Genomic DNA, 25,875 nt, shown 5'->3' with positions numbered 1-25,875 from the left:
GGAATCCTGGATCGTGCTAGTACCAGGCAAGGAAAACTTATACAGCGGACATACTCCTCTTAAGTACGGGGTCCATCACATATACATTATATCCTCCTACCTTAAAGCTAATGATACTAATGAGCTGCATGCTGATGTCATCACATCCTTGAGTTCCCAAAAGTGCAGTTGCTGTGTTTGTTTTTGGCCAGCAAGGATTTTACTATATAGCACTATGATGACTTATTTGATGTAAGTGTGATTTTAACTATTAATGAATCTAATAGAAAGGTTTTACAGCATGGGAGCATTTCTTTTTATGTCCTTGTGGTAATCCTTATGGGATCATGATGGGATGATGCTGGGTTGAGAGTTACCATCTAACCATCTGCTGTATGGGGAGAACCCCTGGAACAGTTCTTTGATGACCTGAAGCTGGGTTTCCCAGTTTCTAAGCCTTACTTACCTTTCTTCAACTACTAGAGGGTCATATATAGTTGATAAGCTCATATTTTTTCCATAAGGTGGTGGTTTCATGACTAGACACTTTCCTATATTGGTGATAGATGTTTACCACTCAGACGCTTGAAGAGGATTTTTCCTTGCACATGGACTACTTACTGTACATTTAACTGTTTATTCACTGGACAGTATTACATTTTTGCACTATATGTCACTTTGTATATGCTAATTCATGTAGCTTGACTCCCTGTGCTGTAATATCCTTCTACCTGTTGCAATCCTTAAGAAGAAGAGTTCATTAGAAGCATCTAAGCTGATGTTTACACCTAATACAATTATAACATTACCACATTGCTTATTTGGTCCCAGAAAATATCACAGAATCAGCACTCTTTGCATGTCTAAGCCAATAAATGTGACACTTCGTTATCACTGTAGTTTAATAACTGTGGAATTTGTATAAAAATCCTTTTAGCGATTCCACACCCACCAAAGATAGGAGCAAGTTTTTAATGAATAGATTTTAAATGATACATGGTTAGCTTTTAGTTGTTTTGACTGCAAAGTTTTTTTTTTTTAACCTGTAATTCAACTAAAAGTATTGCTGTCTCTGTCCTGTGAAAACTATACAGAAGCATAAAGTACATTTAAGTGAAAAAAAAAAAAAAAACAATGCTTAACACAGTTAGAGCAAAGCTAATATTTATATATATGTACACAGCATGTACTTAATAAAGAGTATGAAAAGCACACTAAACTTTATAAAATAATGTCCTTTACGGGCAGCTGTCATTTTTTATTTATTCAGGATTGTACAAAAGGAATTTTTAGCACCATCAGACATATTTGTGGACTTTTCCCATTCTCTTTACAACAACAGCATAGCACCTTTTCATATGTAACAAGAAACAAATGTATTTTAAATGCATCCCAGCATCACGAGATGAGGTAGCTTATGCTATGAAACGTTTGATCCTATTGTACCTGACATCTTGCTGTGGGTAAAAATAGAAAATATGATTCATTAACTGTACATAACAGTTTGTTTGCATTATGAAAATATCCCCTCGGTATTTAAATTTATGTTTTTGAGTGATATGGTATGTGTACTTAAAAAAAAGACATGAAAATAAAAAAATCTTGCCTTTAAAACTTGTAAATAAATATTTCTATTTTTTTTTTCATTCTGCACCACATTGAATATCATATGCTTATATATAATTATGTAAAGTGAAAGTCATGGCATTATTTTTTCATCAATGCTTTGCCCCTAATAATACCTTACCTTTTATGTTATTGTTCTACAGTCAGCACTTATGCTATATTAGGCACTAAATCTGGGGAATAGTTCCTATGAGCTGAAGTGGAGACAAGCAAGTAAATTGCAACAATTTTGTCACTAACAGTGCCACCAAGGCTCAGAGGCAGATACACTGGGCAATGGAACACGTCAGTGACATCAACATCTTTCCCTCCACCAATAATGGGTTATTGATGGCATAGTTTCCCCCAGTTCCATGCCTATTATCAGGTTGAATCTCTGCAGTGATCCCTATAGGGCTGCATCTTTTAAAAAAAAGGGAGAAGACCAGCAGAAATATGTGACCTGATTTTAGAGGAACATTTATTGGTACTTCTACAATTTCATTTTAAAAGGGAAGATTTATTAATGGACATAGCAATGGGTTTCTCTATTGAATTTTATTCTGGTGCCTTGACTTTCACTTCAATGTCCTTGCATTACAGATAAACTATAATACAAAAAGAGATATCAAAAATCCATCAAGCTTTGTAACTAATTTTTACAGTATTTTGTACAACAATTTGGATTGAATGGTACATTTAATACTAATCTGTCCATACTTAAAATGTGTAAAGTGATCAATTGCTGAAAATAGATATAACCTTGTAGGTTTATGAAATCTTTCACAACCAGAAATGACAATAATAAATATTGACATCTAGTTTAAGTGCACATACTACCACTATCCAGAAGCGTGCGCAAAACCAACCGTTTCATCAAAATATGAACACTGTGAATAGTACAGATAAGAAGGATGCCTTGGGGAAGAAGATACACAGACAATGTAAATTTGGCAAATTGGGAAAGGACCCCAATACTGACATATGGCTTTTACCAAATATGTCAGCGTGTTAGCTTATTTATCACTAATTGCACAAAAATAAAAATATAAAGCTTGATGAACTGGATCAAATGTAAAACAATGGTGCCTTAAAACACATTTATAGACATGGACAAGTAAAATCTGGAAATGTACCTTCACATGTCAAGATATTGGGCATGCATTGATGTAAACATTAGAACATTGGCTATACATTTCCCAATTAGATGCTGGATAACTCCTAAATAAGAAAGATTTAACCGCAAATGAAAACTATAAAGAAACATTGGTCCTTTTACAGTATTTCTGCTCTTGAATTAAAAAAAATGTAAAATAAATACTTGGTGGTAGGCCAGGCAATTAACAAAATGGCAATTCATGGAAACCTGTATGTACAGTGCTGGTGTGTTGCCAGCTATTATTTTCAAGAGTCTCAGGATAACATTAGTCACGTAAAGTTTTTAGATTGTTCTGTTGGTGATTTACAAAAAGCAAACTGGCCCAATGTCTACTCCAAATTCTTGATCTGCGCTGCCAATGTCCACAGGGGCAATATCGATAATGGGTAGGCGTTTCACATTTTGTGTTCTGTATTCGAAGACAGTCTTGCCTACATTTCCATTGCGTTTCTACAATGTAAAAAAAAAGAACAAAATGAAATTTTATTGTTTAATAGATAATCCAAAACAAGTTTTATGAATGCTAAAAATTACATGTATTTTCTTGTCACTGTATTGTGAAATCTAATCTCCCACTTCAAGGTAGTCATAAATAAAAAGATTTTAACATTAAGACCGAACTTGAGACCCCTAAACATACAATGAAAATACATGTAACTTAACATGTTTAGCCAACTGTTTAGCAGACTCCACTGCAGATAAACAATAAAGATGAATCAGGATCCACTCCACCCCATCTGTGATTGGACAGCAGCAGACTTATGAATTAATGAAGTCATTGCTGGTTTCCCAACCAGTAAGCATGTTCCCTATAAGCAACAAAGGGATACATTTAGTAAAACTGTTGCACTCAGAATCTGGTGCAGCTGTGCATGTTAGCTAATCAGCTTCTAACTTCAGCTTTATTCCAATTAAGTTTTTGGCAATAAAACCTGGAAGCTGTTTGGTTTGAGATACACCAGATTTTTTACTTCCCAGTTTTATTAACCGCTTGCCGACCACCGCAAGTAAACTTACTGCGGCGGTCAGCCCCTGCCAGGCAGAGTGACGTTAATTAACGTCACTAGCCTGGGAGGGTCTGGGGAGCGAGCGCGCGGTCACGGACCCCCCCGCGCGTGTGACCGGCGGACCCGATGTCCGCCGCTCACTCGGCGATCGTCGGGGGAGAGGGAGAAAGTCAGGCAGCTAGTGTAAACAAGCTGCCTGTCATTCTCCTCGGTGTTAAAACACTGATCAGACAGATCTACTATGTAGATCTGTTGATCAGTGTCCTTTCACCTCAAGCCACAGCCAATCACAGTAGAAAGCACGCCCCTAGGGACACACACAGCCCCTCCCTCCCAAATAAAGTTAACCCCTTCACTACCAGTGTATTTTTACAGTAACAGTGCATATATATAGCACTGATTACTGTAGAAATGTCACTGGTAACCCCAAAAGTGTCAAAAATTTCAGTCAAGGGTCCGATCTGTCAGCCGCAATGTCACAGTACCGCAAAAAAAATCGCAGATCGCCGCCATTATGCGTTAAAAAAAAAAAACAACAAAAATGACAAAAATCTTTCCCTTTGTTACTAAACGCGATAACTTTTGCGCAAACCAATAAAAATACGCTTTTTGCGATTTTTTTTACCAAACATAGGTAGGATAAAACAAATTGGCCGAAAATGTTAAAAAATTTTGATTTTTACATTTTTTTTGGGGGAATTTCATATAAAAAAATGTGAAAAATATTGTTATTTTTGCAAAATTTACTCTCTTTTTTTGTTTATAGCGCAAAAAGTAAAAATCGCACAGGTGATCAAATACCACCAAAAGAAAGCTCTGTTTGTGGGGAAAAAAAGGACGTCAAATTCGTTTAGGTACAGCATTGCACGACCGCGCAATTGTCCGTTAAAGTCACGCAGTGCCGAATCGCAAAATACCCCCTGGTCGTTTAGCAGGAAAATCCTCCGGGGCTTAAGTGGTTAAATAAACCCCACAGTCTTAATTGTTTGACCTTCCTTCTTCCAGTCAGAGTTTAGTTTAGGAAATTATAGGATCCTGAGACCAAAACAGCTTTGGCAGATTATGCTAATCCAATGTAAAAAATATATTTAATAATTTTAAATATTATATAACTGGATTAAACCATTTTTCTTTTTTTTTTTTTTTGTATAAGCCTGGAGTTCAGTTTTTTTTTTAAGAGTGGAGTAGTGTTCTACCAGGTGTTTGTTGGCAAATGTGTCCCTACTAAGAGATTCACCCTCTCTGTTTGTTCTGGTGACCATTTCCAGTCAGGGAAAATCTAAAATGTTTACGTCAAGGGCAAAGCTTCCCCTAGAAACACTGTCTAAATAGAAATAACTGCCTAAAAGAGGTACTGTATTACCATATTTTGAGGAACTATCCTCTAACTTCCTCTTGTGTCCTAAGAGAGGAAATTAAGGAAACCTCTTCCAGTGGAACAAAGAGAGCAAAAATAAGTCAAAGACACTGCAAAGAATTTGATTAACTAAATTATACATTTTTGTTGTACTGATCTACCAAGGTAATAGTTTATATCTTATTTGGTCTTCACATATCCAGTAGGATTCAGAAGAACTTAAAACAACAGAAATGTCCCCAGAACCTATTGAGTATTTATAAAGAACACAGGCTAAAATGAGAATGCTGTCTATGTGAATTATCTGCTCATGACAGGAGAAAAGCAGCATTAAAAAAGTTCCTAAAGCAATTGTTTAGGTGCGTTTAGATGTGTTCATTTGCATCAATCATTTGGGGGTTTATTCATTTCATAGGCCAGAATACACTAAACGTGCCTAGCGTGTAGGTATGTTTAGATGGGATAGACACGTTGGATGTTTTTTCTGCCAAAATGTTCCTCTCATATACTTGATTTTGGTGCATTCAGATTCTGCACCTAAACATCCCTGCCTCTAAACTCCTCTAAAACCCTATGTGTTTATGGGCAAGGGCAGAAAAAAAAAGTCAAACGTCTCTAAAATGGGTGTTTCAGAGGTTTCAGAGGTCAGTGTGCATGGGGCCATGGGGCCTATTGTTAAAAGTCATGAAGTTCCAAATGTCAACCCCATCATTTATTCAAGAAATATTTAATGTAACAGCATTGTCACCACAGAAAAGCATGCCACATGCTGGCAAACACATGGACTGCCTGTGGAAGGGTGAACTTACACTAACAATAATTCATTTATCTGAATGTATTATAGAATCACAAGGGAACTAAGTTGATTGGTCCTAGTATTCTAGATCACATGGATGGCATTTTAAAAGCAAGGTAATACAGATGGCCAGGTTTATTAGGATGCCACCACTTAGTCTTTTATGCATTTAATACAACAAAATGCTCAGTAAAAATTTGTTAGCAACCATGCATAAATCATATTTTATTGTATTAACTCCTCTAAACTGCTGAAAGCTAATTTGAATTTGCATTTTCAATGTACATGATTCTTATTTTTTCCATCCTAATAATGTTGCCTCTTACTTGTAAAGATTTTACTTGTAAAAATATAGGAAGTCCATAAATCTATATATCTTACTACATATAAAATCATCAAGGGTCAACTCACCCAAAACTGATATTTGGTAGAAAATGTGAAATGACAGCATTGCAATTTTTAGTTATATTTCCATTGTTCAGACTGCTGTACTTAAGATTCCCAAGGTAGCACAACCACTGCAGCCAGCGAATGGGCTCTATTCTTGCTTTCTCTTTAATATATTTTATAACATAGGGAACAGGGAGAGGATTTGTAAGTACTCCAGGGTGGGCTGACACACCCAAATCATCTACTGCAGTCCTTCAGAAGTGTAAAAAGTCATACACTGATGTATCACTTTTGGATAGGCAGTCACAATACTGACAATCAAAGGGTACATCAGCAATTTACCCCACTAATGCAACACTGAATTTGTTTTTAAACTGAAGTTTGGGATAAAATGTAGTGATTGCATATTTCATGCAGGTTCATCTACTGTGAAAGGATGCAAGGAATATAAAACTGATAGCAGACAAAAATAAAAAGGTTGTTTAAGATCTCATGCACACTGGACGTCAAAAACGCCAGTTTTAATGGTGTTTGACTTTTTTTTTTTTTTTTTTTTACCTCTAAACGCCCCTCTATGTTAGTCTGTGTGTCCTTGCACACATAGGCGTTTAAAGGCATTTAGAAGCTTTTAGAGGCAGAAGAAAAAACAGAGCCAATGTGTTCAGGAGTGGCATGTTTTTCAGTTAAAAAATGCATAATTCGCCTAAACATATGTAAACGCATCTAAATGCGCTTAAGTGCTAGGCATGTTTAGCATTTGGGAGTTCATTCATTCCAATGTCCAGAATAAATTAATATTCTGGCCAAAGGAATGAACTCCCAAGCGCTTGATGTGCCTAAATGCACCTAAACGCATTTTCTAAATTTGTCTCTAAGCACATTTTTAATGCTGCGTTTTCTTCCCCTGGAACATAGGTATCCAGGTGAGGAAATTGTTTTAATTAAAATGTTGTACTTACCGAACAAGTGTCTTCCAAAACTGTGTATCTGAAACGGCTGTTCCCCTCTGCTCTAATATCAAGATCATTTGCGCCTTTAAGAATAACAGCTTTCTTTAAATTCTGATTTTTCTCATCTAAATATCCAATTGTATTTTTACAATAATAGGTAATATTTTGTGAAGCCTCTTTTGACAGAAGACGCAAAAAGGTCATTTGCGTGACAGCAGTATTTGGTGAATCGCTTTCTCCATAGACGAACTGCAACGAAAAAAAAAAAATAAATGACCCTTAAATTTGAAGAAAACACACCTTTTTTTGGGAAGAAAATGGTAAGTAGTAAGACATTGTATTTTTTAATTGAGGGTATTTTGTAAAGGTAATAGTAAGTCCCTCTTTCTATGCCAACTAAACCCAAACCTCCTGCTCCACTATATTAGCGGACAATGCCAGGCAAAAATCTATTCTCAGAATCTCAATGATATTTTCCATAGTACTTTAGATTTAAAGCTTTCAAAAAACAAAAGTAATAGTACTCACTCATCTAATATGTTACTATTGACTGAACTCCAATTAAATTGCTAAATGCATAAGTGAAATACAGATAAGTATGTTGCTGTACCTACCAAAGGATTTCGAACTCTAACTATTCATTTCTGAGATTTACATAGTTATGCCATACAGCACAGCCCTGTCTGACTGAGCAGATGACCTGATTTTTTACTACTGCAGCTCAGTAATGCTTAGGTCTTATCAGGACTCTGACCCTTTTGTGGCCAGGACAAGAATATGGTACCCAGTTGAGGAAGCAGCACAGGCAGAGTCCAGAAAAGGTTTTAACAGTTGTTGCATAATAAGATTGTAGGGTTTAAAGGGTAACAAGAATGATGGCAGTTTACAGTCACTAACACTAGTTTTGAAAAAGATGTGATAAAGTTTTGGTTACAGGTATATGAACACTTGCGGTAACATGTGCAGTCACACTTCAGCAATTAGCCCAGTAACTCTTGCTATAACAAGCTCAGTATCCCTCTTAGATTGTAAGATCTAACTAGCAGGGCCCTCTGATTCCTACTGTATTAAAGTGCATCGTATTTGTACTGTCCACCCTCAAGTTGTAAAGCATGGTGTAAACTTTCGGCGCTATATAAATCCGATATAATAATAATAATAACCCTTGCTGTAACAGGCTCAGTAACCTTTGCTGTAACAGGCTCAGAAACCCTTGCTGTAACAGGCTCAGTAACCCTTGCTGTAACAAGCTCAGTAACCCTTGCTGTAACAGGCTCAGTAACCCTTGCTGTAACAGGCTCGGTAACCCTTGCTGTAAAGGCTCAGTAACCCTTGCTGTAACAGGCTCAGAAACCCTTGCTGTAACAGGCTCAGTAATCCTTGCTGTAACAGGCTCAGTAACCCTTGCTGTAGCAGCCTCAGTAACCCTTGCTGTAACAGGCTCAGTAACCCTTGCTGTAACAGGCTCAGTAACCCTTGCTGTATAAGGCTCAGAAACCCTTGCTGTAACAGGCTCAGTAATCCTTGCTGTAACAGGCTCGGTAACCCTTGCTGTAGCAGCCTCAGTAATCCTTGCTGTAACAGGCTCAGAAACCCTTGCGGTAACAGGCTCAGTAACCCTTGCTGTAACAAGCTCAGTAACCCTTGCTGTAACAGCCTCAGTAACCCTTGCTGTAACAGCCTCAGTAACCCTTGCTGTAACAGGCTCAGTAACCCTTGCCGTAACAGGCTCAGTAACCCTTGCTGTAAAAGGCTCAGTAACCTTTGCTGTAACCGGCTCAGAAACCCTTGCTGTAACAGGCTCATTAACCCTTGCTGTAACAGGCTTAGTAACCCTTGCTGTAACAGCCTCAGTAACCCTTGCTACTGTAACAGGCTCAGAAACCCTTGCTGTAACAGGTTCAGTAACCCTTGCTGTAACAAGCTCAGTAACCCTTGCTGTAATAGCCTCAGTAACCTTTGCTGTAAAAGGCTCAGTAACCCTTGCTGTAACAGGCTCAGAAACCCTTGCTGTATCAGGCTGAGTAACCCTTGCTGTAACAGGCTTAGTAACCCTTGCTATAACAGCCTCAGTAACCCTTGCTGTAACAGGCTCAGAAACCCTTGCTGTAACAGGCTCAGTAACCCTTGCTGTAACAGGCTTAGAAACCCTTGCTGTAACAGGCTCAGTAAGCCTTGCTGTAACAAGCTCAGTAACCCTTGCTGAAAAAGGCTCAGTAACCCTTGCTTTAACAGGCTCAGAAACCCTTGCTGTAACAGGCTCAATAACCCTTGCTGTAACAGGCTCAGTAACCCTTGCTGTAACAAGCTCAGTAACCCTTGCTGTAACAGGCTTAGTGTAACCCTTGTTGTAATCAGTATGATTGCCACTCCACACAGGCACAGTGCAGTTTCCAGCTGGGAATGCACAGACATGGGGAGGCAATGTTACTAGGCCGGGTGGTACTGGGATGTCGCAGGCCTACAACACAGATATGCATCGGTATCTCTTTAGCACAGTAAGCACAACACAGGCAAGGCCTACATAACCACAGTGGCATCCGTTGGAGGGGCAGAGTGCAGACACAGGTAGTAGCACTGACAAGTTGTGAAGATGCTGTTAGAGACAAGATGTAATATGAAGCAAGCCACAGTATCCCCTGCTCTGATCCTCCCCACAAAGGAACCTCTCCCTAGGCTAAATCAGTGTCTCTGACCAGCAGGGTTCCTCTCCCTACTCTATCGACTTGCAAATGCTCACCAAAGGCAGAGGGGGACTGCTATTTATGAGCACTTTTCCAATCAGATTGGCTGCAGAAGGTCACTGAAGGTGGCAGCATGCAATCTTGCAGCTGTTTCCCCTACGATACCTATGGAGGCTGCAGGGGTACATCATTCCCCCTAGGACTCCACTCCATCCCCAAAGTGCCAAGGCACCACCTGCTTGGTGGAGTAGGTACTATACCTGCCAACATTACAACTGTACAGTGAAAGGGGAAGCAGCAAACTGGTGAGCCTATCTCTCTGGCACTCTGCTTTTTTTCTTGTATCAGCATGCTCCTTCTAGTGCAGAGAAGCTAATTAACCTTTTGTGCTGGTTATCCTTCCCCAATCAGAGATCTGTTGCACAGGGACTGCCAGGGGCTAAAACAAAGTCAAAATCAGGCACTTAAATTGCTTGATTTAAAAAATATATATATTTAAGGGCATATTATTAAATGCAGACCTGCAATAAGTGGTATCTTTTATATCTGCGTGGCCACAGTGCAGCAATTTTAACAATTGTATACACATTAAAACTAAACATAATGCAGTATTTTCAAATATTTTAGAGGTCATAGATATAGGTAATACAGATTATGTTAGGATTACTTCAGGTTTCTAATTTTTAAAAGCTATGTATTACTAGAATTATTATTATTGTAACATAATAAAATATCGCTTTACAACTTACCTGTGCTCCCCTATTCATGTCCACCCCATACCATATGGGTTTGAAATTATCTCCACCTTTACCAGTCCACCAGGTCTTAATAGGTATTTTGGCAGGATTTGCTGATATACAAGTTTCCCCTGTTTCCATATTACAATAAACTTTGATGGCATCTTCAGAGCAGCCTTGGTTTGGATCTATCCAGTACTCTCCTGGGAGCAAACACATTTAAATATTTAAATATAACAAATACAGTTAATAAAATTGTGAAATTTCAAGATAGATACATATTTATAGATACATATTTATAGATACATATTTATATTGATAAATAATAAAGAATACCTCAATATACCATTTCACGCTATAAACAAATAATAATAATAAATAAAATAATCAATAAAACCCCCCAAAATGTGTGAAAGTGACACAAGTGCTGTATGTATTTAACAAAAGTGAACATCAAATACACAAAATACAGTGCTAAAAACAAATAGTTAATAAATAAATCAGTGCTGACATAATCCACTATTCAAATGAAAGTGCATATCAAAATGACAAAATAATTCATTGTGAAAAAATGAATTAAAAAATTCAACATACCGTATTTTCCGGCGTATAAGACGACTGGGCGTATAAGACGATCCCCCTAATTTTCATCTACCGGTAATACTTATAATTAGGTTACCTTGGAGATATTATGCTCGGCGTATAAGACGACCCCCCATTTTTGGGGGATTTTTTTGAGGTTCAAAAGTAGTCTTATACGCCAGAAAATACAGTATGTCCAAAGCAATAAAAAGTCCAATGGAGTGTTGTCCAAACGTTTTTACTAAAACTGGAGAGTGCAAAATTTGGTGCAGTTGTGCATGGTAGCGTCTAACTTCAGCTTGTTCAATTAAGTTTTAACAAAAAAAAAAAACCTGGAAGCTGATTGGTTTCTATGCAGAGCAGCACCAGATATTGCACTCTCTAGTTTTAGTAAATAAACCCCACAGATCTGTGAAACTTTTAGTCAACACTCCATTGGACTTTGTATTAATTGGGATTTTTGTTGAATGTTTTAATTCATTTCTTTCACAGTGGATTCTTTTGTCATTGTGATGTGAACATTCATTTGAATAGTTATGCACTGACAAATGTTAGCACTAATATATTTAATACCTATTTGCTTTTAGCACTGTATTTTGTGTATTTGATATTCAATATGTAAAGAATTATGTACAATTCATCTTTTACTCACCGCTTTTCTTTGAAGCATGACATTGTTTCAGATCATCACATGTGCGTGCTGGATTCTTCTTAGAGCCATCAGGTCTACGCATTGTCTCTATTTGGCTGCTTAGTGATTTTAGAGTTGCTTGAACACCTGGATCATTCTTTTTACCATCCCCTGCTGCTTCATCCTCTGTGAATTCTGGAAGAGGATCTGGTACAGTATCATCATAGCCTCCTAATAGATCATCTATGGCAGCTGTTAGAAGGCCTGGGGGCCCAGGGGGACCTGGTGGACCAGCATCTCCAGGGGGGCCCTAGATAAAAAAGGATTTACTTGTGAAAATTTCATCACAACCAACAGCTGTGTTACTGTTATGTACAGTTAAAGCACATGCATAATAATTATGTAATGACAATTACCTCTGGCCCAGCTTCACCAACAGTCCCTCTTGGTCCTGGTGGTCCAATCGGTCCACTTGATCCTTGATTACCTTCTTTGCCTGGAGGCCCAGTTGGACCCGGTGGACCCTATATAAGTTAAAAAGCACAAAAAATGATAATGACTGACAAAATGTCCAAAGCTCCTCTGAAGTCTTCCTCATAGATGGACAATACGGGTGTTGACTTCTATAGCCTGTCTCCATTCTCCATAAAAGACCGAACAAATATTAGCTGCACTCCAAATTGAGTTCCTCTTGCTCACCAGGATAGGGGAATTCTATGCTTGTGGACAAGCCAGGAGTGGTGAAACTGTCAAGGAAGGTTGGTTTTCGGGTGAAAGCATGTTGTATGCAGTCATTTTTCTGATAATCAAGAGGAACTAAATTTGGAGAGTGGCTGGCATTTTTTAATATTTTTGACTCTCAAAACATATTATCACATTTATACTGAGCATATATTGGGTAACTCTAATATTATGTTACAGTTTGGTAAAACAAAACAATCCTTAAACTCTTTTGTATTTGTATAGGGCAATTGAAGTATAGTCCAACTGCTTTCAGATTCAGGTGCACATGGGAGGTTATTTAAAAGCAAGGTGTTTGAATGTAATATGCTGAGCAGCCCAGTTTTAACCATTTGCCTACTGGCCCTTTACCTTTACCCCCCTTCCTGACCAGGCCAATTTTCAGCTTTCAGTGCTGTCGCACTTTAAATGACAATTGCGCAGTCATGTAACACTGTACCCATATGAAATGTGTATAGTTTTTTCACACAAATAGAGCTTTCTTTTAGTGGTATTTAATCACCACTAGATTGCTAAACAAACTAAAAAAGACTGAAAATTTTAAAGAAAAAAGTTTTCTTAGTTTCTGTTATAAAATTTTGCAAATAAGTAATTTTTCTTCTTCACTGATGTGCACTGATGAGGCTGCACTGATAAGCTGCACTGATGGACACTGATATGCTACACTGATGGTATTGATGAGGCTACACTGACTGGCGGCACTGATGGGCACTGATGTGCACTGATAGGTAGCACTAATAGGCAGGACTGATGGGTACTGCTAGGTGGCACTGATTGACACTGATAGGTGGCACTGATAGGTAAGACTAATAGGCACTGATAGGTTGTACTGATGGGCACTGATGGGCGGCACTCATGGGTACTGTTAGGTGGTACTGATGGTCACTGATAGGCTGCTCTGATTGACACTGACAGACTACACTGTTTGGCACTGATAGGCTGCACTGATGGGGCTGTACTGATTTTCAGGATTTTGATGATCAGTGCCCTAATTATCAGTGTGAATGATGTCCTGACAGCCTTTCTGGTTAACGGCTCTTCTTTCCTCCAACAGACACAGTGTGGGAGGAAAGGAATGCTGCTAACTGGCAAGTCTGTTTACATGTGATTAGCTGTGATTGGACACATGATAAAAAGCCACTGTGACTGGACCTTTACCCCGATCATCTGTAAACAGCTGTGTCCGAAGGAGGGAGGACATCTATTGAGGACCTCCCAGAACTGGACAACCGCACTGTAGCCATCATTCGACTATAGCGTGGTTAAAAATATTACACACACATTAAAAGCCTGTTGTCTATTGTCATGGAACCAGAAAACAACAGTGGTATGCATAGAGCACCTAAGACACTCTAAAAAAATATGCTGTACTAACAAATTTCGATATTTGGCCTATTCAGTTTTTCTTCTTGCAATAGGAAAAAATATTGCCTCTCCAAGCACGTGACATTGGAGGTGTTGGAAAATAAATGGGCCCTAGCAGCATTCACATTGTAAAGCAACATAAGTCAGTCTACTGCTGACATAAGATGCTGTATATCTTCAAGGGTCAAAAAATTGGCTTGTAATATTTGCCTTATTTTTCTAGCACACACATTATAACCTGGGTATGTTCTTTTCCCCATTGTTTTATTATACAAAATATGAACCATGTGAATTTGAAGTGGATAATACTTACTAATGAGGCAACAGTGTAAACATTTTAAGACTTACTCTGGGGCCAAAAGGTCCAGGAAGACCAGTAGCACCTTGTTCTCCAATTGGACCCTAAAACAGTAAATACATAAGGTGAAACAGTAAAGGATGTGCCACACTGAAAAAAACAATTGCATACATTAAAATATTTTAAGATTGATTAATGCAGATTGATTAATGTACATCATAAATAGTTACATATATATAGGCTAATTTACAAAAATACAGAACCATGTACAATGTGCATTTGTTTTAATATGAATAATATTAAGATAAATAGAAAATTCAGATTAAACATATTTATACATTAAATTGAATATATACTAAAATGTCCATCTCAATCTACTTTGCAGCCCTGCCAGGATGGATTGATAAAGAGTAATAGGAATAAATTATGCAATTTAGGGAGGCAGTGCTCCTGCGCTCCTTATGGACCGGCCACCACTGAGTCTGAATTTAGTTTTTTTGAGGCAAAGGCGTGAATTTTAGCATTTCTGTCTTATGTTGGCATCGAAGACTAGGTTTATTTTAATAAATATATATAATATTGTATATGTTTAAATAGGAAAAAAATATAACAGCAATTCTGTGAGGCATTTGCGACACATTTGTGTGTTTGTGAGTGTGTAGTTGGAAGCCTTCCACCAAATTCATGAAACCTGTGCAACATCTTCATTGTTTACCGACTTGTGCGACAAATTTATGTTGTGCTCATTTGCTAATTTTTTACTGGCTCTTGCTATTGTTGCAACAAATTCATAAGGAAATACTGCATTATCAGTGAAAAGGAAAATGGAGGTTAAAATTACCTCTTCTATTTTGCAACTAATTGTCTTACATTCAAGTATTGTGTAAAAGGCAAAATTTGGAGGCAAACATCTTCTAAGATGCTTCTGCAACAAATTTATTTTCACCTTACCGACACAAACATGAATCTGTCACAAACTGTACCATTTGTCCCTCTATTACAAGATATTTTTCTAATAAGTCTTTATGAATTTCTCACACACTTTTTTTAAATAAAGTCAAGTCAACGTTTATATACTGAATAATAATTGCCTTTTTTTTATCTACCAAGACTGTGTACACCCTCTTTTCTGTGCACCAGTGTTGTGCTGCTGAAGATCCAAGGTAGAACTTGCTCTGCATACAAGGTACAATAAACTACTGTATATGGGAAGCATGAGCCATGTACACTGAGATCTGTAAAAGGCAACCTCTATGGCGGCCGGCGGTCTGCGTCTTGCCCGAGTCACTGTTCCATTCAGACCGGCTGCGGTCCTGCCATTTAGGAGCATGCTCACTATCTTCACTGCTGTCATCCTCATCAAGTTCCGCATGGACAGTGGGAGGCATGAGACTGATATTGGAGGCAGTACAGCTCTGTATGGAGGAATGGACTTCAAGTTAACTAGCAGGGGATTGGATGCTAGCAACCAATCACAAGCTGGCTACCAGGAAAAGTTGTGCAGATCCCGCCCTCCTTCCAGAGCTCTCCTGCTTCCGATGTCAGCCTCATGCCTCTGGCCATCCATGCGGAGTTGTTCTGCTGCCAATGTCCACTCTAGACTAATGTGCCTTCTGCCTTGTGTAGGTAGGACATTAAATAGAACTGTTACTGCTGTGATTGATGTGGAGTAAGCCAAGGGTGCTGTGAAGGGGGTCGAGGACAGGAATCTAAAGATGGGGGGAAGCTGAGGACAGGAATGTAAAGGGGGAGGGGGTGAGGACATGTATGTAAAGGGGTAGTGGGGGTGAGGACAGGAATGTAAAGTCGGGCTGAGGACAGGAATGTAAAGGGGTAAGGGGGGCTGAGGACAGGAATGTAAAGGGGTAGTGGGGGCAAGGACAGGAATTTAAAGGTGTAGTGGGGGCAAGGACAGGAATGTAAAGGGGTAGTGGGGGTAAGGGCAGGAACATAAAGGGGTAGTGGGGGTGAGGACAGGAATAAAATGGGGGGCAAGGAGGACAGGAATGTAAAGGGGGGCTGAAGACAGGAATGTAAAGAGGTGGGGGGAGGTGAGGACAGGAATGTAAAGGGGTAGTGGGGGCGAGGACAGGAATGTAAAGGGGTTGGGGTGTGATGACAGGAATGTGATGGGTGGCTGAAGACAGGAATGTGAATGGGCTGAGGACAGGAATGTGAAGAAGGCCTAGGACAGGGATGTGAAGGAGGAAGGGAGGTGATAAAAAGGGGGCTAAGGACAGGAATGGGAAGGGGGGCGGAGGTCAGTAATGTGAAGGGGGGTTGTAATGTGCAAGGGGGACTGAGAACACTGTGGCAATGACAGGATTGTGATGTGAAGGATTGGAGGCTAGGTTTATACCATTGCTACCTGTGTTCTGCATGCAGGCAGCCCATTCATTTGTCTGACATGCAGAAACATGCAAAAAGTAGTCCCTGACCCTTTTAAATTGTGCTGCACCAAGCTGGTTTGGCGCTTATGAAAAGGTGCAGCGTTTGCCAATGCTTCAAGTTGCCATTAAGAATCAAACATCCAATTCAGACCCCTGCTGAAAGAAAAATTTAGTGACTGGACCTCCAAGTGTGCGCAAACACTTTCCCACCCATTGCGACTGCAGATTAAGCTGATGTTTGGCTGGTATGGTAATTTGCATTGGAAAACGATTTAACAAAGTATATGTATAGTTGCAATAAACACAAGATACAATATGAGTGAAAGTAATACCAAGTTGCGGTTATGGATTAGAATCTTACAGGACAAAACTTACAGGTGGACCTGGAAGACCTTGCAAACCAGTAAAACCTCTGTGTCCCTTTTGCCCTCTTTCTCCACGTTCACCATTGTCTCCTTTGTCTCCGCGTGGTCCTTGGGGCCCCTATATGGAGAAAAAGAAACTAGTATTGAAAGGCACATATTAATATAACTTTCACTTAATATTACATTAAAAAATAAACATACCTGAAAGCCTCGTTTTCCAGCTCTACCTGGAGGACCCATGGGACCACGGGATCCCTAGCAAAGAGAAAGAAAAGAAATAAATATTTTGAATATACAGTAAACAGAATCATTTTAACCATCCTAAGTTATGTAAAATGTAATTATGTAAAATGTAAATGGCATTTTAGCTAGATATTTCAAATATTTAATGAAAATCTAATATTAAAAAGAATAATGAACAAAGAAAAGAAAGAACAAACAGTTTTTAACAGCTTTATTTGTTGTTTCTTTTATTTTTCTCCCTATATTTGATAGTGCACATAATTTGATTAAAATTACTTACTATAGCCCCCATATGTATTGCTCACACAGTTTATAATGTTAGTTTTGTTTAGGCCTTTATAATGCAGTTTGTCAATGTTACCAGTCCAAACAGACCTACATGTATCCTTACCACAAATATAGGGGATAAGTTACTGCTACCTCAACTGCCCTTAAGATTACATTATTAATGTTGGTTTTCTGTTGCTGTTTTCCTCTTTATATTTGACTTCTCAAAATGCACTTAGTCCATGTTTATACATGTGACGATACTTCCTAATGATTGTATGCAGAGTAACTTTATCTCTATGTCTTATGTATATGTCTATATGTCTCTTATGTCATTGTAAAACCTGTTTCTTGAAAACTCAATAAACATTTTGAACAAGAAAATGACTTACTGTTTCACCTCTTGGTCCAGCTTCTCCTGGTGAACCTACTGGTCCTGGTGTTCCTGGGGAACCTTGAGATCCAGCTAGGCCCTCAGGTCCAGGATCGCCACGATCGCCCTGCAAGAATACAAACATATTTAATCAGCTCAACCTGCAGTGAGATTCTTATTACATATTTGATTGCAAATGACAAAATTAAAAAAAAAAAATCAATAATAAGCCTTGAATTGCTAATGCCAAACTATAGTCCATTTTTTAAAGTTATGTCTAGAGCAGGGTAAAGTTAATGTTTCTTTTAGGTTTTTTTTTCTGTTTGTTTCTTACTGGGAAGATTTTTCCTCATTCCCTGTCTCTTTGACACCCTTACAAGAAATCGGTAAGAAGGTCATAACTGGGATAGGAAGATGCAGATAGCAATAAACTACACTGGGGCTTATTTACTAAGGTAATAGAGCATGTTCAATTTGTAAAATTGATGTTAATGTAGCTTATTAAATAGAACAAAGCTGTATTCGCTGTAATCATCCAATCATGCAAAAATCCTGTTTTTATTATCCCCATATACACTTAGCTAAGTAAAGATATGTTTTTAAAAGTGAACAACAGCTCTTATTCTTTTAGTTCTCATTGTCAGAAGTTCTAATCCTTCTTCATTCTACTAATAATGAGTTGTTGTTTTTGTTTATGTCCCCATTGGGGAGATTTCCCATCATTTATTTTCAAGTCCCTAACCTGCTTCATCCAAAATAAAATAGAACGTTGGTACTGAAGTTGGGCTTTAATACAATCAATATTATACATGGATTGTTAGCAAATCTTACAAAAATGTTGACACCGAACATGCCGAAGATTACACACATCTGCTGGACATTCATTCCATCAAGTCAAATAGTGTTCTTTTCTGTCCATAGAGCAGACAAAACTTCTAGGGACATCGTCTTCTGGGGTAATAAACATGTTTAGCTGTTTGTTCATACAAACTACAAAATATATTCTAATCTTCTATCTATTTCTGTTCATAAAGCCCTGAAACTATATGCATTAAAAATGTAATTTTGGACTTGTGTTTATGTGACAGATGACATTTGGTAAAATATAATTTCCATTTGCAACAATTTTCACATGAAAACAGATATAATTCCTACATACACGTTTTCCAAGAGCTCCATCACGTCCAGGGGCACCATCGTTACCAGGAGGACCCTGAAAAATACATATGTTTTTAGCATACTGACAACAAGCTGCCGTGTTTACTAAATTACCTTTAGTAATATAGGTTTGTAAAACATAATCATTTCTATTTAGTATATGCGTTCAGAAATAGATGCCTATAAAACTCAAGAGGGAAGAGGCTTGATAGGGTAAGTCTTTTAAAGGTATTAATAACACACTGATGATAATGAGAGGGGATTGCATGTAAAGTAAAATGTTGTTTTTCTCAGCTACTCACATTTAAAAGGAACATTTTTAATTCAGGACAGATAAACATTTAGACTAACAAAAAAGTATTAGACATTGATAAAATCTGAGTGTTTTAGTAGTTATTTCAATAATATAAGTCTTTAATTTATTAAAATGACATTTAACCACTTTAAGACCGGAAGGATTTTCCCCCTTAATGACCAGGCCATATTTTGCGATTCAGCACTGTCTTATTTATTTTAACGGACAATTGCGCGGTCGTACGACGCTGTACCCAAATAAAATTGATGCTCTTTTTTTCCCACAAATAGAGCTTTCTTTTGGTGGTATTTGATCACCTGTGCGATTTTTATTTTTTGCGCTATAAACAAAAAAATAGCGACAATTCTGAAAAAAACTATATTTTTCACATTCTGCTATATGACATACTCAAAAAAATGTTTTTTTTTAACATTTTTGGCCAATTTGTTTTCTGCTACATATTTTTGGTAAACAAAATCGCAATAAGCATATTTTGTTTGGTTTGCGCAAAAGTTATTGTGTCTACTAATTACTGGAAATATGTATGTAATTTTTATTGTTTTGGTTTTTTTTAATTGTAATGGCAGCTATCTGCGATTTTTTTGCGGGACAATGACATTGCGGTGGACAGATCGGACCTCTAACTGACATTTTTTACACTTTTGGGGGGTACCAGTGACATTACTACAGTAATCAGTGCTAAACATATGCACTGTTACTGTAATAATGCCATTGGCAGGGAAGGGGTTAACCCTGTGGGTGATCAAGGGGTTAAATGTGAGCCTAGGGGAGTGATTCCAACTGTGGGGGGGCGTGGTTTCTGAACTGACCATAGAGACATGTGATCCTATATAGAATGATCACATGGGCTCTATGATCATTTCAAGAAGAAGAACGATCAGCTGTGTTTACAACAGCCGACCTTCTCTCTCAGGGAGCGATCGCGGGTGTCAGGTGGCAATCGGAGCCACCTGACACATGAATCGGCTTCTCCGCTGCCGAGTGGGGGCAGGAGCGCGCCGCCGGTGGTGCGTGCTCGCACCTAGCTTCCTGTGCATGACCGACATAGGTCTACGTCAGTTTGCGCAGGAGAGCCACCCTGAAAGTAAAAAGGCGGCGGGTGGTCGGGAAGTGGTTAATATATATGGTAAATGGATGCATAGTAATAGGGGCTCTGAGATAACATTTTTAAAAATAAACGCTTCTAATACAAAAAAAATAAATAAACACAATACAATACCTCTGCACCTGGCTCTCCAACGGGACCATTAGCACCTGGAAGACCAATGGGACCAGATGGGCCTTTCTCTCCAGAAGAACCAGTGGGACCAAGTTTTCCAGGGGATCCCTATAAAGGCAAACATTAAAAATAGTACTATTATGTATTAAACATGAATCTGGATATAGAAACATGAACATCTAATTTTATCTTACAGTTTTAGAATTCTAGCCTAAAGTTCTTTCACAAAGTTATTCTGAATACAGTAAAACCTTTGATTGCAAGCATAATTCGTTCCGGAAACATGCTTGTAATCCAAAGCACTCTTATATCAAAGCTAATTTCACCATAACAAATAATGGAAACTGAGATGATACGCTCTGCAACCATTTTTTCATAAGTCCTTCCGTTTATAGTCCATATAAAAAGATTATAGCAATGTGATAGGCTGTGTAACCATAAAATGAGATTTTACAATAACTTTAAGATGGGTTTAAGGGTGCTTCTGACTACATGACCTTAGAATAATGGTCCATGTCAGTTTATGTCATACAAAAAGCATGTTTTATTAAGTACATACCTGTCAACACAAAACACAGAAGGACTCCTTTAAATATGCATATACACTATATTAACAAAAGTATTGGAATGCCTGCCTTTACACGCACATGAACTTTAATGGCATCCCAGTCTTAGTCCGTAGGGTTCAATATTGAGTTGGCCCACCCTTTGCAGCTATAACATCTTCAACTCTTCTGGGAAAGCTGTCCACAAGGTTTAGGAGTGTGTCTATGGGAATGTTTGACCATTGAAGCACATTTGTGAGGTCAGGCACTGGTGTTGGAGAGAAGGCCTGGCTTGCAGTCTGCACTCTAATTCATACCTAAGGTGTTCTATCAAGTTAAGGTCAGGACTCTGTGCAGGCCAGTTAAGTTCCTCCACCCTAAACTCGCTCATCCATGTATTTATGGACCTTGTTTTGTGCACTGGTCAAAATAATTTGGTGGAGGGAGGATTATGGTGTGGGGTTGTTTTTCATGGGTTGGCCTTGGCCCCTTAGTTCCAGTGAAGAGAACTCTTAGGCTTCAACCTACCAAGACATTTTGAACAATTTCATGCTCCCAAACTTGTGGGAAGTTTGGGGATGGTCCCTTTCTGTTCCAACATGACTGCGCACCAGTGCACATAGCAGGGTCCAGAAAGACATGGATAAGCGAGTTTGGGGTGGTGGAACTTGACTGGCCTGCACAGAGTCCTGACCTCAACACGATAGAATACCGTTGGGAAAAATTAGAGCAAAGACTGCAAGCCAGGCCTTTTCTCCAATATCAGTGCCAGAGCTCACAAAGATACTTCTGGAAGAATGGTCAAACATTCCAATTGACACACTCCCAAACCTTGTGGACAGCCTTCTCAGAAGAGTTGAAGCTGTTCTAGCTGCAAAGGGTGGGCCAACTCAATTTTGAACCCTAAGTACTAAGACTGGAATGACAATAAATTTTGTGTTCGTGTAAAGGCAGGCGTCTCAATACTTTTGGTAACATAGTGTACATTTATTAGGTATTGGTAATAGTTATAGAGTGTTAGAGTTTGGTGGGTACCTTAAATAATTTAGAATGGGTACAAATTTCAAAGACACTGAAAAACAATGCCCAATTGTTTCTCAAGACAATAGAGCTCCTTGTTCAGAAAAAGTCTCATTCTACTAACAACAATCTGCACAATACCAGCATACATGAATAACCACACAAGCAAGTGGGCAGAACTCGAGTGCAGATATTAGTGTCCTATTAGATAGAAAGTGATTACATTTAATTTTCCTTACTAAAAGGTAAAATACCACTTTAATATTTGATAAAGTTAAATTCAAGAATGTTTAAAAATATATAATATAAAGCATTAACCCCCCCCTCCCGAATAAATAAATAAATAAATAAATAAATAAATAAAATAAATTACTGCTTACCAAGCATTAGATGAGAAGGTCATATTAGTTTTCTTTCTTTCAAGTTTTTGTCCCTTATTTTTATCTGACAACCCTGTGAATAGCACACTTCCTATCCTAACAGCACTCATTCACTGTACTGTGTCTATGGGAGAAGCCATGTTTGTCACCCATGTTGGACTTCAAACATGTCTTCCTCTCTTCATCTCTATTACATGGGCGATTAGTAGTTTACAGAAGAAAGATAACATTGTACCTTCAATTGTGCTCACAGGAAGTGACAAGAACAAGTGACAAGGGCAGAGAATGTACTGTATTTATTCTTAAAAATGAAAATGAATACAGCCACCACATTTAAAAACTGGTAAGCTGCAATGTATAACATTTTTTTCTTGGATTTAGATATCCAAGATATTTAGATATCTTTTAATAATTGCTCTTTTTTTAGTACAATAGTTAATGAACATACACGTTTTCAACTGATAAGGTTTAGAATTCTGAAGAACTGTATTGTAGACCTTCATTTATTTGAGGTCAGTTGTGTTTAATATTGTGTTTAATATAATAAACTCATTTGCTTATTCTGATCAGTTAATATATGGTGTTTTCAGAAAAATCACACACCATCTCCTATAGTGGAATTAGTTATGCCCTCATATACATTGCATATCTACTTTAAAGGGCAGTAACAACTACTACTAAAATACTTACAGCTGGACCTGGAAGTCCTGGCATTCCTCTTTCTCCTCTTTGCCCAGGCATGCCAACTATACCCCTTTGACCTGTTGTTCCAGCTGGACCTGGTGGACCATCAGGACCCTAAATTTTAAGAAAAAAATGAAAAGGTAAAATTTGTATACTTTGTTCTATGTATAGTGCAAACACTGAAAATATAGTCTTGGCAAGAATATTGATAATATACAAACATGTACAATAGGTGCTTTTATCTTTTAAACAATTGTAAAAAAGTTAAACTTTTTTTTTTAATAGCTTTTTTAATAGCCCCTGTAGAGTTGTTCAAAGGTCTAAAAAAAGATCATGATTTATCATTTTTTGCCAAGTAGTCTAAAGCTGTAATGGTCCAACTGTTATTTATTTTATTTTTATTTATTTCAGGTACTTATATAGCGTTGTCAATTTACGCAGCGCTTTACATATACATTGTACATTCACATCAGTCCCTGCCCTCGAGGAGCTTACAATCTAAGGTCCCTAACTCACATACATACACAGTAGGGCCAATTTTTTTTATACAGGATCCAATTAACCTACCAGCATGTCTTTGGAATGTGGGCGGAAACCGTGGGAGTAACCGGAGGAAACCCACGCAGGCACAGGGAGAACATGCAAACTCCAGGCAGGTAGTGTCGTGGTTGGGATTCGAACCAGCGACCCTAACTGTTCCATAATTATAACTATAGCTGTTTTATTCTGTGAAATATATTTGTTGATTGTTGCTATTTTAATAAAATTTTAGGAAAATCAAGCCTACCATATATGGCCATTTCTGATTCTATGTAACTAATATATTTGTAGGCCAAAAGGAAATAGAGAAAAAAAAAAACATTGGACAAGGCAAGCACAGTTACATTTAAATGACTGAATAAAGCATTAAAAAAACAAAAAAAAACTAAATTAATTTCTGTTCTCGGCTGGAATCCGAATACAAAAAAAAGGGAACAAATAAAAACACTTTTAAGTGAGAACAAATTAGTGAGAGTAGTGCTTCCCAAATTAATTAGAAAATAGCTAGTTTAAGATTGATGTGTGTCTTGTTAGCATCACATGAAACATACCTAGACCAGTGAACAAGACGGGTAATATGACATCACATACACAATTTTACACGATTAGGAATAATCATGAACTGATGCACCTTTTTTCATTCTCTTGATAAATAATTTACATTTTTAACATATACATAACTTCAGTACAATGTAGCTAATGGTTCTCATTCAAATCATTTGGCACATCAACATGGCATAAAAAATAGTTCAAATCATTCTTGAAAAACTATAACAAATCTTACTGGCTGTCCATCATCTCCAGGGTCTCCTTTATCACCGGGGCTTCCAGAGGGGCCAGCAGCTCCTCTGTCTCCAATTCTACCATGTGAGCCAGGCTCACCACGAATACCTGGTGGACCTTCTTTGCCTGAATCACCAATAGGACCAGGAGGTCCCACAGCTCCCTGTTAAGAAAAAACAAAAGCCCGTTTGACTAATATAAACAGAAATAAATTAAAAATGTATACCTCTATGGAGCTAAAATTTCCTAGATTTTATTTACACTATCTTAGAAATATGGTTGTCTACACTATGCTAGGACACATGATATCACATTATCTTTTGGTCACTAAGTCTTGTTCTATATAAGCAGGGATGCCATGGGTTTGTTTAAGCCCACATTGTGTGTTGTATTTATGGCAACATTAGTGGCGTACCATATGTGGAGGGCATGTACATATGGCATCCTCTTAACTATTTTGTCTCCTCTCTGCTTTACTATACCTTCCTTGCACAAAACTATTCTTGAAAGCAGACATCCTACTGGTTGTCATAAAAAATGCTTATATCAATTAAAAAAAAAATTATATATATATATATAAACATATGCTTGGGTGCCACTGAGTTAAAAACAAACCAAAACTATTTAAGAACATTATGTCTCATTACAGCTGAGAAGTGCAGTATATGTTCTTGATTTACTTACAGCAGACCCAGGAGGTCCAACTCTGCCAGCTGAACCAGGAAATCCTGTTGCTCCCTTAAAACAAAAAGGAAATACTCAGTAAATATGCAGTTGAGTTTGAAGAACACAAGTTATGAATATTATTTTGTAAAAAAAGCATGGAAAAAAAGAAACCGCAAATTATTTTTAAAAAAAGACAGTAAAATCCAATACTTGAGGCTTTCCCAATTAAGGCATCATATTCTGTTGCATAAGGCTCCATGTACACGGGACGTTGTAAATGGCCGTTTAGGAGCAGTTTTTTAGAAGCCCCTGAACCCATCTACATTTTATCTTATCTGTCCATGTACACAGGGTCGTTTACAGTCATTTGAGGGCAGTTGAGTTCAGGGACGTTTTTTGGAACGCAATTATTTGCGTTCGAACGTGTGTTTCCCAGCGTTTGAAACGCGGCTGAACATAACCAAACGTGACCGAACGTGATGAACATACGTTCAGCCACATTATACGTTTTTTCTGCCTCCATTCAAAATCAATGGTTCCCTATGGGAGCCTATTGATTTGAATGGAAGTCGCACCGCAAGTCGGATCAGGATGATCCGACTTGCGGCGCGACTTGCGCTGTGAGAATCTTAAGGGGGAACTCCA

At 38.1% G+C, this 25,875-nt stretch overlaps 1 protein-coding gene across 1 annotated transcript in view; it reads right to left on the bottom strand.

Moving 5' to 3' along the window:
• Positions 1-2,014: 2,014 nt before the first annotated feature.
• The window catches only part of COL5A2 (collagen type V alpha 2 chain), a gene marked incomplete at its 5' end in the record, with an annotated part of 151,068 nt that continues 127,207 nt past the window's right edge, over positions 2,015-25,875 (bottom strand). The window contains 14 exons of the mRNA XM_082261749.1: positions 2,015-3,193; positions 7,253-7,492; positions 10,677-10,867; positions 11,899-12,187; positions 12,294-12,401; positions 14,332-14,385; positions 17,047-17,154; positions 17,238-17,291; positions 17,939-18,046; positions 19,079-19,132; positions 20,613-20,720; positions 23,248-23,355; positions 24,566-24,727; positions 25,249-25,302. Coding sequence (XP_082117875.1) covers positions 3,047-3,193; positions 7,253-7,492; positions 10,677-10,867; positions 11,899-12,187; positions 12,294-12,401; positions 14,332-14,385; positions 17,047-17,154; positions 17,238-17,291; positions 17,939-18,046; positions 19,079-19,132; positions 20,613-20,720; positions 23,248-23,355; positions 24,566-24,727; positions 25,249-25,302 — 1,785 coding nt within the window. The 3' untranslated portion in view covers positions 2,015-3,046. The remainder of the gene's footprint in view (positions 3,194-7,252; positions 7,493-10,676; positions 10,868-11,898; positions 12,188-12,293; positions 12,402-14,331; positions 14,386-17,046; positions 17,155-17,237; positions 17,292-17,938; positions 18,047-19,078; positions 19,133-20,612; positions 20,721-23,247; positions 23,356-24,565; positions 24,728-25,248; positions 25,303-25,875) is intronic.

The sequence above is a fragment of the Pelophylax lessonae genome, assembly GCF_965119305.1.
Source record: "Pelophylax lessonae genome assembly, chromosome: 6".
Lineage (NCBI taxonomy): Eukaryota > Metazoa > Chordata > Amphibia > Anura > Ranidae > Pelophylax > Pelophylax lessonae.
This window is presented reverse-complemented; position numbering and strand designations above follow the sequence as displayed.